Here is a 13,735-nt window from a genome sequence, read left to right on the forward strand (position 1 = left end):
ACGACTCCTGACTTTTAAGAAGATTTTCAGGGGTTAAAAAGTCGTCTTATACGCCGGAAAATACGGTACATATATTTTGAATGGGGCATAATTTGTAAAATGTTTAATTTACAAAAGCATTTCTTCAAATGATTTCTACAGCATTACCTATATGTTCTATGGTGGCACAACCCATGTAAATGGCTAAATTACTGTATAACCATCAGAGCGCGTTTCAGTTGCTGTAGTTACAGTCAGCCGCAGGCTATACAACAAAGCCAGCATCTGCCTGGTAAGAGAGCAGGCTTATGTCCTATCGAACGAAAATAAAAATGTGTGCCATAGGTTGTTAAAGGGTTAAAGAGTATTTGTCATCAGTTTTCACAATATAAACTGCATACTTTATTAAACAGATCTCTCAGACCTGATGAAGATGGTGTCCTTACTGTCAGGCTAAGCAGATGGATAGTAAGCTATATGACCCACTGAGAAAGTGATTACTCATAAAACTTAACCTTTATTGAATAATTAAACGACTGTACAAACATATAACTACTAACTAAGGTAACGTTCACACTAGCGTTATGCTCGTTTGCGTCGGGCGACGCAGCGGCGACGCATGCGTCATGCGCCCCTATATTTAACATGGGGGACGCATGCGTTTTTTTTTGTTGCGTTGTGCGACACATGCGTCTTTTTTGCTGCTAGCGTCGGACCAAGAAAACGCAACAAGTTTCATTTTTCTTGCGTCCAAATTTCGGCAAAAACCGACGCATGCGTCGCAAAACGCAGCGTTTTTGTGTGCGTTTTGCTGCGTTTTTGCGTGTGTTGTGCGTTGTGTCGCCGACGCAGCGGCGCACAACGCTAGTGTGAACGTAGCCTAAAGTGCACCAAGTTATCCAAATCCTGTAATAACTCATAGAATTGAGATGACCAATACTGTATATAGAAAACAAGTTTAAAAATCTAAGTCTCTGAATATTGTGGTCAATAAGATAACACAATTTTGCGTCTCATGAGACATACTATCTTATTGGAGATGTACTATCAAAATTGTATTATCTTACTCAATTTGGCCACAATATTCAAAGGCGTAGATTTTTTATATGTGTTGTCTGTATAGTAGTCAATGTCATCTCTTGAATTGTATGAGTTATTCCAGGATTTGAATTACGCAGTGCACTTTAGGTAGCTTTATGTTTGTATGGTCATTTAATTATTCTGCTGAGAGCCGCATAATGTAGAAACAGAGACCCTGGTTACAGTGATGTATCACTTACTGGGCTGCTTGTTGTAGTTGTGATGGAATTACTGTTTTATCAGCAGGGGATTATAATTAGATGACCTTCCATGTAGTCCTCCATATTCCTGAGTCCTGTATAACCTGGCCCCATCATTGATTTGCAGGTTTCTGCCTATGCACAGTGTACACAGAAAGCAGCCAATCGGTGGTGTAGGTGGAATTATACAGGGCTCAGCATTCAGAGAACTGCTAGATCTGCAGCAGAGAAAATAGTGATTTTATAAAAAAAAATAAAAATAAAACACACATGCCAGTAAAAGATACATCACTGGAATAAAGGTCTCTGCTCCTACATTATGCTGTTCTCAGATCAGGTAGCAACAAAAAACATGGTGACAGATTCCCTTTAAGAGAGCATTCTTTTCATTGCTGAACACCAGAAGAAAATGTCACAGCAGATATAAATAACCGATACCTAGTAAATAAATGAGTTTATCATCACCTATTGTTTACACCACTTGTATAATTGAAAGAGATATAGCCAAAATAACAATAATAATATTCCCTTTTGTGCATGACACACATTTAGTTGCTGCATTTCGTATATATTTATTGACAGTAATAAAGATCTACCTTAGACGTCCATCCATGTGGGCCATAGAGCCCGGAGAAAGTGTATGGATGAATATTCCAGAAATGCTGCCACAGTTTGGAACACTGCACAACCCAATGCCCAGACCAACTCCAGACTCTGGGGAAATAAAGGACATGAACATTACAGGACAGCATGGCACGGCTCAGGCCTGTATCTGCTCTGGCTCATACAGGACAGTTTCTGATTTAATTTTGTAGTGTATTTATCAGTCAAATCTATCTAAAAAAAAAGGGTTAATGATGTTTTTTTTTCTTATGCATCTCCTCTTTTTAAAATCCAAAGTGAATGCAGAAAGTGACCCGTACTGAGCCCTTATAAACTCATCTTTGATATCATCATGGGTAACACACTAAGTTCTACATTTAGATTACAGCATTATTATATTTATTTTTTTTTTTTTGGGGGGGAGTAAGAGGCATTTAGCAACATACATGTACACATGAAGATCTAGTATACAAAAAATTAAAAATAAGCCTCCTCACCGACCTAAAAGCAATAGGGTTTCTTAAAGTGTCACTCCAAGAGTTGCAAGTTATCTACAATTCATTGGGTAAGGGAAAACGTCCTGATTTCTGGAGGTCTGACTGCCAGGATCCCTAGCAATCTTGACAATGTTGCCCCAAATAACCAAGTAAGGGTTTCTGTAAGGCCCCACAATCATGGAGCACAGGTGACCCTTTTTGACCTTTGTCTATGGACTCCCAGAGATTGTGTAGGGCAGTGCTCGACTATTTTTGGCAGTCCGGTTGACAATGAACAAAGGTCAAGCATGTGTAACGTGGCGAGTGATAGCGGGGTCCTGGCTGGCTGCATGGACTTGCACTGTAGGGGTGCTACATCCTTGCAGGTTGCATGTTACCGACGACTTTGCTTGGCCAGGACCAGATGTTGAGGACTTCAATGACGAAGACCACCAGTAAAAAACAAACTTTTTACTGAATGATATCTTTTGTACATAAGCCCCACCAAGTTAACAGATACAAAGTTTAATGAACGTTTCCGTCACCATATGGAGCATTTTCACACATACAGTAGTCTCAGTTCCTTTCTCTTATCTCACTTGGTTTCGTTCTCCACTAGTTCATCTGCATTCACCACAACCCAGCACAATACCATAGTCCAGTAAGTGAGAGTCCTATTCTCAACCTGGTCCATTACCTCTATGACTTATAAACTGGGGGCCGTGCTGTTAGGTGTCGTCTCTCAAGACCAGTCTCAAAATGCCCGCTCCGTCCTTCTGTCAGTTTTCTTTCCTCTTTACTCAAGATCATGCTATCCTCTGTCATGGTCTCCTCTCACTTCAGGGCACCCACATCATGCAGCACTGCTTTCTGTCCAGATTTTAGGTTTGCTTCAAGAACAAACTGGGCCCTATCATTCTGGAAACTGTCTGTCCCTTCACCTTAGCCCCTCACAATCTGGGCTAGTACCAAATACACAAGTACACAGCAGTATTACCAATGACGCATGTCACAATACACACTTCAACAATACATGAGTCTTCAATGAGGAACGTGGGCAGTATGTCCATGTCCTTACACATGCTCACATGTGTTCCATTCAGTACTGGGCTCTCCTGTCCTTGTAGACCCAGAACCCTGTTTTCGCATTTGCTGGGAATCCAAATGGTCAGACCTTGAGAGATCAATAAGTTATCCTCTATCCTACAAGATTAGTGGTTAACTTGCGATTATAGAAATTACAGTACTGTAGTGCATGTGACCACTGCTACCAAACACTGGGTTCAGTGATCACATCCTGATTACCTCATTATCACTGCAATGATTGGTTGCAGTGGTCACACATGCTGCAGTTGTGTCGTCACCGATGCAGCCAGCCAATAAAGACTGTTTACTGGAAAAGAGGGGAGGTGCTAAAGCACTACTGGGTGAGTAACATTGAGTTTGTTATTTTTAATTAAAAAAGCCTAGAGATGAGCTGGAATATAAGCTGGTATGAATGCAACGTGTATGCGCATGTTCACACTGGCCACTAAACAGACGAAACCTAAGATAAAAACAAAATGAGCAAATACCCTGCAAGTATTTACGTCATTTGACACATGGCTTAATTCTAGAGGAGAGGACCGGCCAGAATAGGGTCACCTTGGCTTTTACGTTTATTTGATCAAAATGATGTTAATTAAGTACCCTATATTATTTACTTGCACAATTTCTATTTATTTATTTACTGAAAGAAAGGGATTTGCTAATTTTGATTTTGTTATTGTTAATCTTTGCAAGTCAGGGGAGTATAATTTTTGGAAAAGCCTTTTTTTTGTAGCCAATATTGTTCTTATAAAGGGAAGTACTTGGTCTGTGCAACAATTTTAAGGTACAAGTAAATGTATCATCCATATGATTGGCAGAATGAAACAATTCCCATCTGAGCATCACACAATCTCCCCCAGCATGGCTTCTTCCTTAGTGTATTCTGGTGCCCTCACTTTGTACACAGTCAACCGTCTACATGATTTAGAAATGATGACAGGGAATAACCTAGACACATTGTTCCCGCGTCCAAGATATCAATCTCAGGAGTTTATACGGAAGTTGCTTGCTAAAGCCTACCTTCAATATTATCTGTCTGCCATGTCAACAGATCCACTTTAAATGGGCTTAAGCATACCCTAATATTAAGTGACATTTTCATCATCTTCCTGCCTTCACCACTAGAGGGAGCGCAGGGATTATTACAATTCACATTGAGTGATATGGTAACTGTATGAAATCATATAGAGTAGACTAGGCTCCCCTTAGAGATTGTTGGGGGCAGCCCGATCTATTATCAACAATTAGACACTATTTAGAGCTGTATATGGTAGAGTTATCACTGTATTTATGACACAGGAAAGATATATATCTTGGTACCTGGGTCACAGGACTTCTGAGCTTACACTGTATTTATATCAGTTGTCAGATGCAAATACAAAAAATAAATGGTGTTCAGAATGAGCGGATTATGTCCTTGTTTTGTGACAGAAAATACAAAAGTTTTAGGTATGTATTAAAAAACAATGTAAATCAAATCAATATTTGGCGTGTCTGCCATTTGCAAGTCTACCTAGAAGAATTGATGCTGTTTTAATGGCACACTGTTTTTTGAAGCAACTCAGCCAAGAGGTTTTTCCAAACATCTTGGAGAAGTAAGTATAGATCTTCTGTGGATGTGGGCTTGCACAAATACTTCTGCATCTTCATCTAATCTCAGATTTCATGATTTTGAGATTAGGGCTCTGTGGTGGCCAAATCACCACTTCCAAGACTCCTTATTCTTCTTTAACCCCTTAACCCTGGAGGTATTTTTTGGCCATGTGAGGGCTTGTTTTTTGCAGGACGAGTTGTACTTTTGAACGGCACCAATGGTTTTAACCATAGGCGGACATACCGCCGGTTCAACCGGTGCAGCTGCAGCGGGGCCTGGAGGCACTGGGGGGCCCATGCAGGCAGGGCCGGTGTTAGGGGCAGGCAGCTGCCTAGGGCCCCTGCTCCCCAGGGGCCCCCAGCAAGCGGCACATCACGCAGCCGCTATGAGGCCCCTTTGAGGCAGGGGGGCCCGCCTGCCACCAGCGCCGACTGCCCCCGCCACATTGAACTATACCGGTATCTGCCGTGGGCTGTGTTACGTGGGCTGTGTTATATACTATGTGGGCTGTGCTATATACTATGTGGGCTGTGCCATATACTATGTGGGCTGTGCTATACTATGTGGCTGTGCTATATACTACATGGCTGTGCTATATACTACGTGGCTGTGTTATATAGTACATGGCTGTGCTATATACTACAGGGCTGTTATATACACTATGTAGACATCGCTATATTCTATGTGGCTGTGCTATTTGCTACGTGGGCTGTGTTATATGCTATGTGCTGTGCTGTATACTACGTGGATGTGCTGTATGCTGCATGGGCTTTTCTATATACTATGTGGGTTGTGCTATATGCTACGTGGTTGTGCTATATACTACGTTAATGCTATATACTACGTGGGCTGTGTTATATACTACATACAGTAGCTGTGTTATATATACTATGCAGGCTGTGCTATATACTACGCGAGCTGTGCTATATACTATGGGGGGTATATTATATTCTATGGGGTGCTGTGTTATATAATATGTGGCTGTGTTATATACTATTAGTGGTATATTCTATTCTATGGGGAGGCTGTATTATATATTATGGGGGTATATTATATTCTGTGGGGGAGGCAGTTATATACTATGGGGGCTGCATTATATTCTATGGTGGGCTACATTATATACTATGGGGAGGTGGGCTGTTTTATATTCTATGGGGGGCTGTATTAGATTTTATGAGGGAGGATTGCATCATAATCTTTGATGGGGCTACATTATATTCTATGGGGAGCTGGGCTGTATTCTATTCTATTCGGGGCTACATCATATTCTATGGGGGCTGTATTATATTTATATTCTATGAGGGGTGATTGCATCATACTCTATGAGGGGGCTACATTATACTATATGAGGGGGGCTGCATTATATTCTATGGGGGGGTTACATTATACTCTGTGGGGTGGTTGCATTATGCTCTATGGGGTGGCTGAATTATACTATATGTGGGCTGCATTATACTGCATCGAGGACTATAGGGAATACATTATACTATATGAAGAACTATGGGGTGCATTATACTATGGGAAGTGAATTGTATGACACGGATGATGATGGCAGAGCATTATGCTATATGAAGAACTATGAGGAGTGTATTATACTATGTGGTGTGGAGGACTGAGCAGTGTATTTTAATATATGGATGACTATGGGGCATATTATGTTATATGGAGGACTATGGGGCATATTATATTATATGGAGGACTATGGGGTGTGCATTTTACAATATAGAGGACTATGGGCCGTGCATTATACTATGGAAAGTGAATTGCACTACATGGATGACTATGGCGGTGAATTATACTATATGGAGCACTATGAGGAGTGTATAATACTATGTGGAGGACTGAGCAATGTATTTTAATATATGGAGTACTATAGTGAGTGTATTATACTATATCGAGGACTGAGGAGTGTATTATACTATATGGAGCACTATGAGGAGTGTATTATACTGTATAGCGGACTGAGCAGTGTATTTTAATATATGGAAGACTATGAGGAGTGTATTATTCTATATGGAGGACTGAGCAGTGTATTTTAATATATGGAGCACTATAGGGAATGTATTATACTATATGGAGGACTATGGGAAGTGTATAATACTATATGGAGGACTGAGGAGTGTATTATACTATGTGGAGGACTAGAGAGCATATTATATTATATGGAGGACTGAGGAGTGTGTTATACTATATGGAGGACTATGGAGCATATTATATTATATGGAGGACTATGCGGCGTGCATTTTACAATATGGACGGCTGTAGTGCAGATTATAATATATTGAGGACTATGGGGTGTATTATACTAAACAAGCAAAATGCTGCATATTCATCGAGTGATTGGATTGTTTATGTCGAAACATAAATCATTGTTCTCAGCAGCACATCATCGGTGTAAACTGTAGATGTGCTGCTGATTACATGATCCTGTATGGTGATCTGTTAATGATTAGTGATGAGCGAATATACTCCTGAGCACGCTCGGGTGACCTCCGAGTATTTGTTAGTGTTCCGAGATTACGTTTTCATCGCCTCAGCTAAATAATTTACAGCTATTAGGCCGGCTTCACACTTGCGAGTTTTACGGACGTAAGAGCGCAGAAACTACGTCCGTAAAACTCGCAAAAAATACGGCACAATTATTCTCTATGCCCCTGCTCCTATCTGCCGTATTTTACTGATCAGTATTATACGGCTTTCTACGGCCGTACAAAATCGCAGCATGCTGCGTTTGTCACCGTACTGTGCAAGAAATACGCCAATGAAAGTCTATGGAAGCGTGAAAAATACGGATTTCACATGGACAAGCAGTGTGACTTGCGAGAAATACGCAGCGCTGTTAGAGAGAAAAGCCGGTAATTCAGTGCGGTGTACAGTAAAATCACACTGACAGCTTACAGTAGAATAGGTAGAATAAATGTGTACACATAGAATAGGTATATATATATATATATGTCAGTGAGACACATATATGTATATATATTAATATTTATTCCAGCGCTATACAGCTTGAAAGCCGGTAATTCAATTACCGGCTTTTTCTTTCTCCTTCCTAAAACCCGACATGATTTGAGACATGGTTTACATACAGTAAACCATGTCTTCTCTCCATTTTTTTTGCAGATTCCACACTACTAATGTCAGTAGAGTGTATCTGCAAAATTTGGCCGTTCTAGCTCTTAAAATAAAGGGTTAAATGGCGGAAAAAATTGGCGTGGGCTCCCGCGCAATTTTCTCCGCCAGAGTAGTAAAGCCAGTGACTGAGGGCAGATATTAATAGCCTGGAGAGGGTCCACGGTTATTGGCCCCCCCCTGGCTACAAATATCTGCCCCCAGCCACCCCAGAAAAGGCACATCTGGAAGATGCGCCTATTCTGGCACTTGGCCACTCTCTTCCCATTCCCGTGTAGCGGTGGGATATGGGGTAATGAAGGGTTAATGCCACCTTGCTATTGTAAGGTGACATTAAGCCTAATTAATAATGGAGAGGCGTCAATTATGACACCTATCCATTATTAATCCAATTGAATGAAAGGGTTAAATAAAACACAAACACATTATTTAAAATTATTTTAATGAAATAAAAACAATGGTTGTTGGAGTATTTTATTCTACGCCCAATCCAGTCACTGAAGACCCTCGTTCTGTGAAAGAAAAAACATAATAAACCAACAATATACTTACCCTCCGCAGATCTGTAACGTCCAACGATGTAAATCCTTCTGAAGGGGTTAAAACATTTTGCAGCAAGGAGCTTTGCTAATGCAATGCTACTCCTCGCTGCAAAACCCCTGGGAATGAGTCTAAATATAGATCAATGAGCTATATTTAGCTTCATTTGCGGTGAGGCGCCCTCTGCTGGCTGTTTATAGATCGTGGGAACTTGCCTAGAAAGCCTGGGAGCTTTCTAGGAAATTTCCCACGATCTATGAACATCCAGCAGAGGGCGCCTCACCGCAAATGAAGCTAAATATAGCTCATTGATCTATATTTAGACTCATTCCCCGGGGTTTTGCAGCGAGGAGCAGCCTGCATTAGCAAAGCTCCTTGCTGCAAAATGTTTTAACCCCTTCAGAAGGATTTACATCGTTGGACGTTACAGATCTGCGGAGGGTAAGTATATTGTTGGTTTATTATGTTTTTTCTTTCACAGAACGAGGGTCTTCAGTGACTGGATTGGGCGTAGAATAAAATACTCCAACAACCATTGTTTTTATTTCATTAAAATAATTTTAAATAATGTGTTTGTGTTTTATTTAACCCTTTCATTCAATTGGATTAATAATGGATAGGTGTCATAACTGACGCCTCTCCATTATTAATTAGGCTTAATGTCACCTTACAATAGCAAGGTGGCATTAACCCTTCATTACCCCATATCCCACCGCTACATGGGAATGGGAAGAGAGTGGCCAAGTGCCAGAATAGGCGCATCTTCCAGATGTGCCTGTTCTGGGGTGGCTGGGGGCAGATATTTTTAGCCAGGGGGGGGGCCAATAACCATGGACCCTCTCCAGGCTATTAATATCTGCCCTCAGTCACTGGCTTTACTACTCTGGCGGAGAAAATTGCGCGGGAGCCCACGCCAATTTTTTCCGCCATTTAACCCTTTATTTTAAGAGCTAGAACGGCCAAATTTTGCAGATACACACTACTGACATTAGTAGTGTGGAATCTGCAAAAAAAATGGAGAGAAGACATGGTTTACTGTATGTAAACCATGTCTCAAATCATGTCGGGTTTTAGGAAGGAGAAAGAAAAAGCCGGTAATTGAATTACCGGCTTTCAAGCTGTATAGCGCTGGAAAAAATATTAATATATATACATATATGTGTCTAATGACATATATATATACAGTGGGGCAAAAAAGTATTTAGTCAGTCAGCAATAGTGCAAGTTCCACCACTTAAAAAGATGAGAGGCGTCTGTAATTTACATCATAGGTAGACCTCAACTATGGGAGACAAACTGAGAAAAAAAAATCCAGAAAATCACATTGTCTGTTTTTTTAACATTTTATTTGCATATTATGGTGGAAAATAAGTATTTGGTCAGAAACAAAATTTCATCTCAATACTTTGTAATATATCCTTTGTTGGCAATGACAGAGGTCAAACGTTTTCTGTAAGTCTTCACAAGGTTGCCACACACTGTTGTTGGTATGTTGGCCCATTCCTCCATGCAGATCTCCTCTAGAGCAGTGATGTTTTTGGCTTTTCACTTGGCAGCACGGACTTTCAACTCCCTCCAAAGGTTTTCTATAGGGTTGAGATCTGGAGACTGGCTAGGCCACTCCAGGACCTTGAAATGCTTCTTACGAAGCCACTCCTTCGTTGCCCTGGCGGTGTGCTTTGGATCATTGTCATGTTGAAAGACCCAGCCACGTTTCATCTTCAATGCCCTTGCTGATGGAAAGAGGTTTGCACTCAAAATCTCACGATACATGGCCCCATTCATTCTTTCATGTACCCGGATCAGTCGTCCTGGCCCCTTTGCAGAGAAACAGCCCCAAAGCATGATGTTTCCACCACCATGCTTTACAGTAGGTATGGTGTTTGATGGATGCAACTCAGTATTCTTTTTCCTCCAAACACGACAAGTTGTGTTTCTACCAAACAGTTCCAGTTTGGTTTCATCAGACCATAGGACATTCTCCCAAAACTCCTCTGGATCATCCAAATGCTCTCTAGCAAACTTCAGACGGGCCCGGACATGTACTGGCTTAAGCAGTGGAACACGTCTGGCACTGCAGGATCTGAGTCCATGGTGGCGTAGTGTGTTACTTATGGTAGGCCTTGTTACATTGGTTCCAGCTCTCTGCAGTTCATTCACTAGGTCCCCCCGCGTGGTTCTGGGATTTTTGCTCACCGTTCTTGTGATCATTCTGACCCCACGGGGTGGGATTTTGCGTGGAGCCCCAGATCGAGGGAGATTATCAGTGGTCTTGTATGTCTTCCATTTTCTAATTATTGCTCCCACTGTTGATTTCTTCACTCCAAGCTGGTTGGCTATTGCAGATTCAGTCTTCCCAGCCTGGTGCAGGGCTACAATTTTGTTTCTGGTGTCCTTTGACAGCTCTTTGGTCTTCACCATAGTGGAGTTTGGAGTCAGACTGTTTGAGGGTGTGCACAGGTGTCTTTTTATACTGATAACAAGTTTAAACAGGTGCCATTACTACAGGTAATGAGTGGAGGAAAGAGGAGACTCTTAAAGAAGAAGTTACAGGTCTGTGAGGGCCAGAAATCTTGATTGTTTGTTTCTGACCAAATACTTATTTTCCACCATAATATGCAAAAAAAATGATAAAAAAACAGACAATGTGATTTTCTGGATTTTTTTTTCTCAGTTTGTCTCCCATAGTTGAGGTCTACCTATGATGTAAATTACAGACGCCTCTCATCTTTTTAAGTGGTGGAACTTGCACTATTGCTGACTGACTAAATACTTTTTTGCCCCACTGTATATATATATATATATATATATAGACAACATATATATATATTTTTTTTTTTCTTTTTGGGACACATGGATCATTTCTATAGCGGTATGTTGGTTTTGCAAGCCTGCGAGAAAACCACGCAGTACGGATGCCATACGGATTACATACGGAGGATGCCATGCGCAAAAAATGCTGACACACCCTGCCTACGGAGGAGCTACGGACCACTATTTTCGGGACATTTCAGCGTATTACGGCCGTAATATACGGACCGTATTTTCATACGCTGAGTGTGAAGCCGGCCTTAGCCAGGCTAAGTACATGTGGGGGTTGCCTGGTTGCTAAAGAATCCCCACATGTACTCAGCCTGGCTAATACGATACGATACGATACGATACACTTTATTAATCCCGTGGGAAATTATGGTATCACAGCAGCACAACTTAAATCATAAAAATCATAAAGGAATTACATAGTTGACATGACAGTGGAGTTGACAGAAGAACATTATACATTAGAATAGGACATACACAACGAGTGAACTGAAATGTAGAGAAATAAGTAGACATTCACCTTGGTGGTTTAACCCTAATGTTATTGTTGTACATTTCTTCTGTCTCATGAATAGCTCATATAGTGGATGTGCATTATTGTTCATAATTGCCATACACTTTTTCAGAGTTCTTTTCTCCACTACCTCCCCAAAAGAGTCCAGATTACAGCCCACAGCAGAACTTGCCTTCTTAATAATCTTATTCAGCTTATTAGCATCAGAGGCCCGCACACTACTACCCCAGCACGTGATTGCAAAAAAGATGGCACTTGCCACCACAGACTGGTAGAACATTTCTAACATTTTGCTGCACACATTAAAAGACCTCAGTTTCCTTAGGAAATACAGTCTGCTCATCCCCTTCTTGTAGACAAACTCTGAGTGGCATCTCCAGTCCAGTTTGCTATCCAAATGGACCCCCAAATATTTGTAACTCTCCACCTGCTCTACCTCCTGACCAGCAATAGTGATCGGTAAGCATTCCATCTTTATCCTGCTATAGTTGGCCACCAACTCCTTCGTTTTCTTAACATCTAGTTGTAGATAGTTACCATTGCACCAATCCACGAAATTCGCCACCACCCTTCTGTATTCCTCATCCCCCTGATCTCCCCTAATGCATCCCACAACCACAGAGTCATCCGAAAATTTTTGAAGGTGGCAAAGTTCAGATTTATACTGAAAGTCTGAAGTATACAGTGTGAATAGAAAGGGCGCAAGCACCGTTCCCTGGGGGGCACCAACACTGCTCAGTAATCTGCTTGACACAACTGCTCCCATCTGTACAAACTGTGGCCGATCTGATAGGTAGTCAGTTAATAGCTGTAAATCATTCAGCTGCCGCGATGAAAACTTAATCTCAGAATACTAACAAATACTCGGAGTTCGCCCCAGCGTGATTGGGAAAACCGGAGCAATGAGTACACTCGCTCATCACTATTAGGGTATGTTTCCACGTTCAGGAAACACTGCGTTTTTGACGCTGCGTTGAGCCGCAGCATCAAAAACGCAGCGTCCAGATGTTACAGCATAGTGGAGGGGATTTCATGAAATCCCGTCTCCACTATGCATTAAAAGATGTATGTAGCATACCCGCAAAAACGGACATGCGGCGCATCTTTTAAGAATGCAGCATGTTCTTACATTGCAGAAAAAATGCAAGGACAGCGCAGGTGACCTGCCAGTGACCTCAGGTGCAGATTTAGTCTTTTTACCTGCATAAAATCCTGATGCAATCCTGAACGTGTACACATACCCTTTCTATTAGTGATCATTCTGTCCCCATCATTCTTTCTCAGAGGTGGAAAGAGGCCGGGAAATAAGCGTTGAACAATTTCAATATTGTCGATCACTCATTTAGTGGCCTGAACGCAGCGCATGTAAATACAACCAAAATGCTTCTGTGTGATGTGCAACATGTTAGCATTTGGGGCCCCATTTTAAACCTTGCCTAAAACTGGCCCTGCCTGCAGGGTGGCTAATATTGAGGCCAATCTGTCCAGTTTATCTGGACCCAAGGCTCCGGGGGGCCCCTGGCCAGATTGCCCTTATGTGCGGTGGGCAGGGAGCAATCCCTGCAGCTCCGTGGCCTGCAGGAGAAAAAGGCAGTTGAGCGGAGCTACAGGGAATTGATCCATCCTGCTTACTGCCTGCGCTTCCTGTCTGACACAGCAGCGGCTGAATGACATCATCATTCAGCGCCGCGGCTGTGCGAGACAGGAA

General features: G+C 41.7%; 1 protein-coding gene across 1 annotated transcript in view; it reads right to left on the minus strand.

Moving 5' to 3' along the window:
* The window catches only part of IL16 (interleukin 16), a 194,894-nt gene that overhangs the window by 62,705 nt on the left and 118,454 nt on the right, over positions 1-13,735 (minus strand). The window contains exon 10 of the mRNA XM_069766113.1: positions 1,856-1,973. Within this exon, the coding sequence (XP_069622214.1) occupies positions 1,856-1,973 (118 nt within the window). The remainder of the gene's footprint in view (positions 1-1,855; positions 1,974-13,735) is intronic.

Source organism: Ranitomeya imitator, chromosome 4 (assembly GCF_032444005.1).
Source record: "Ranitomeya imitator isolate aRanImi1 chromosome 4, aRanImi1.pri, whole genome shotgun sequence".
Lineage (NCBI taxonomy): Eukaryota > Metazoa > Chordata > Amphibia > Anura > Dendrobatidae > Ranitomeya > Ranitomeya imitator.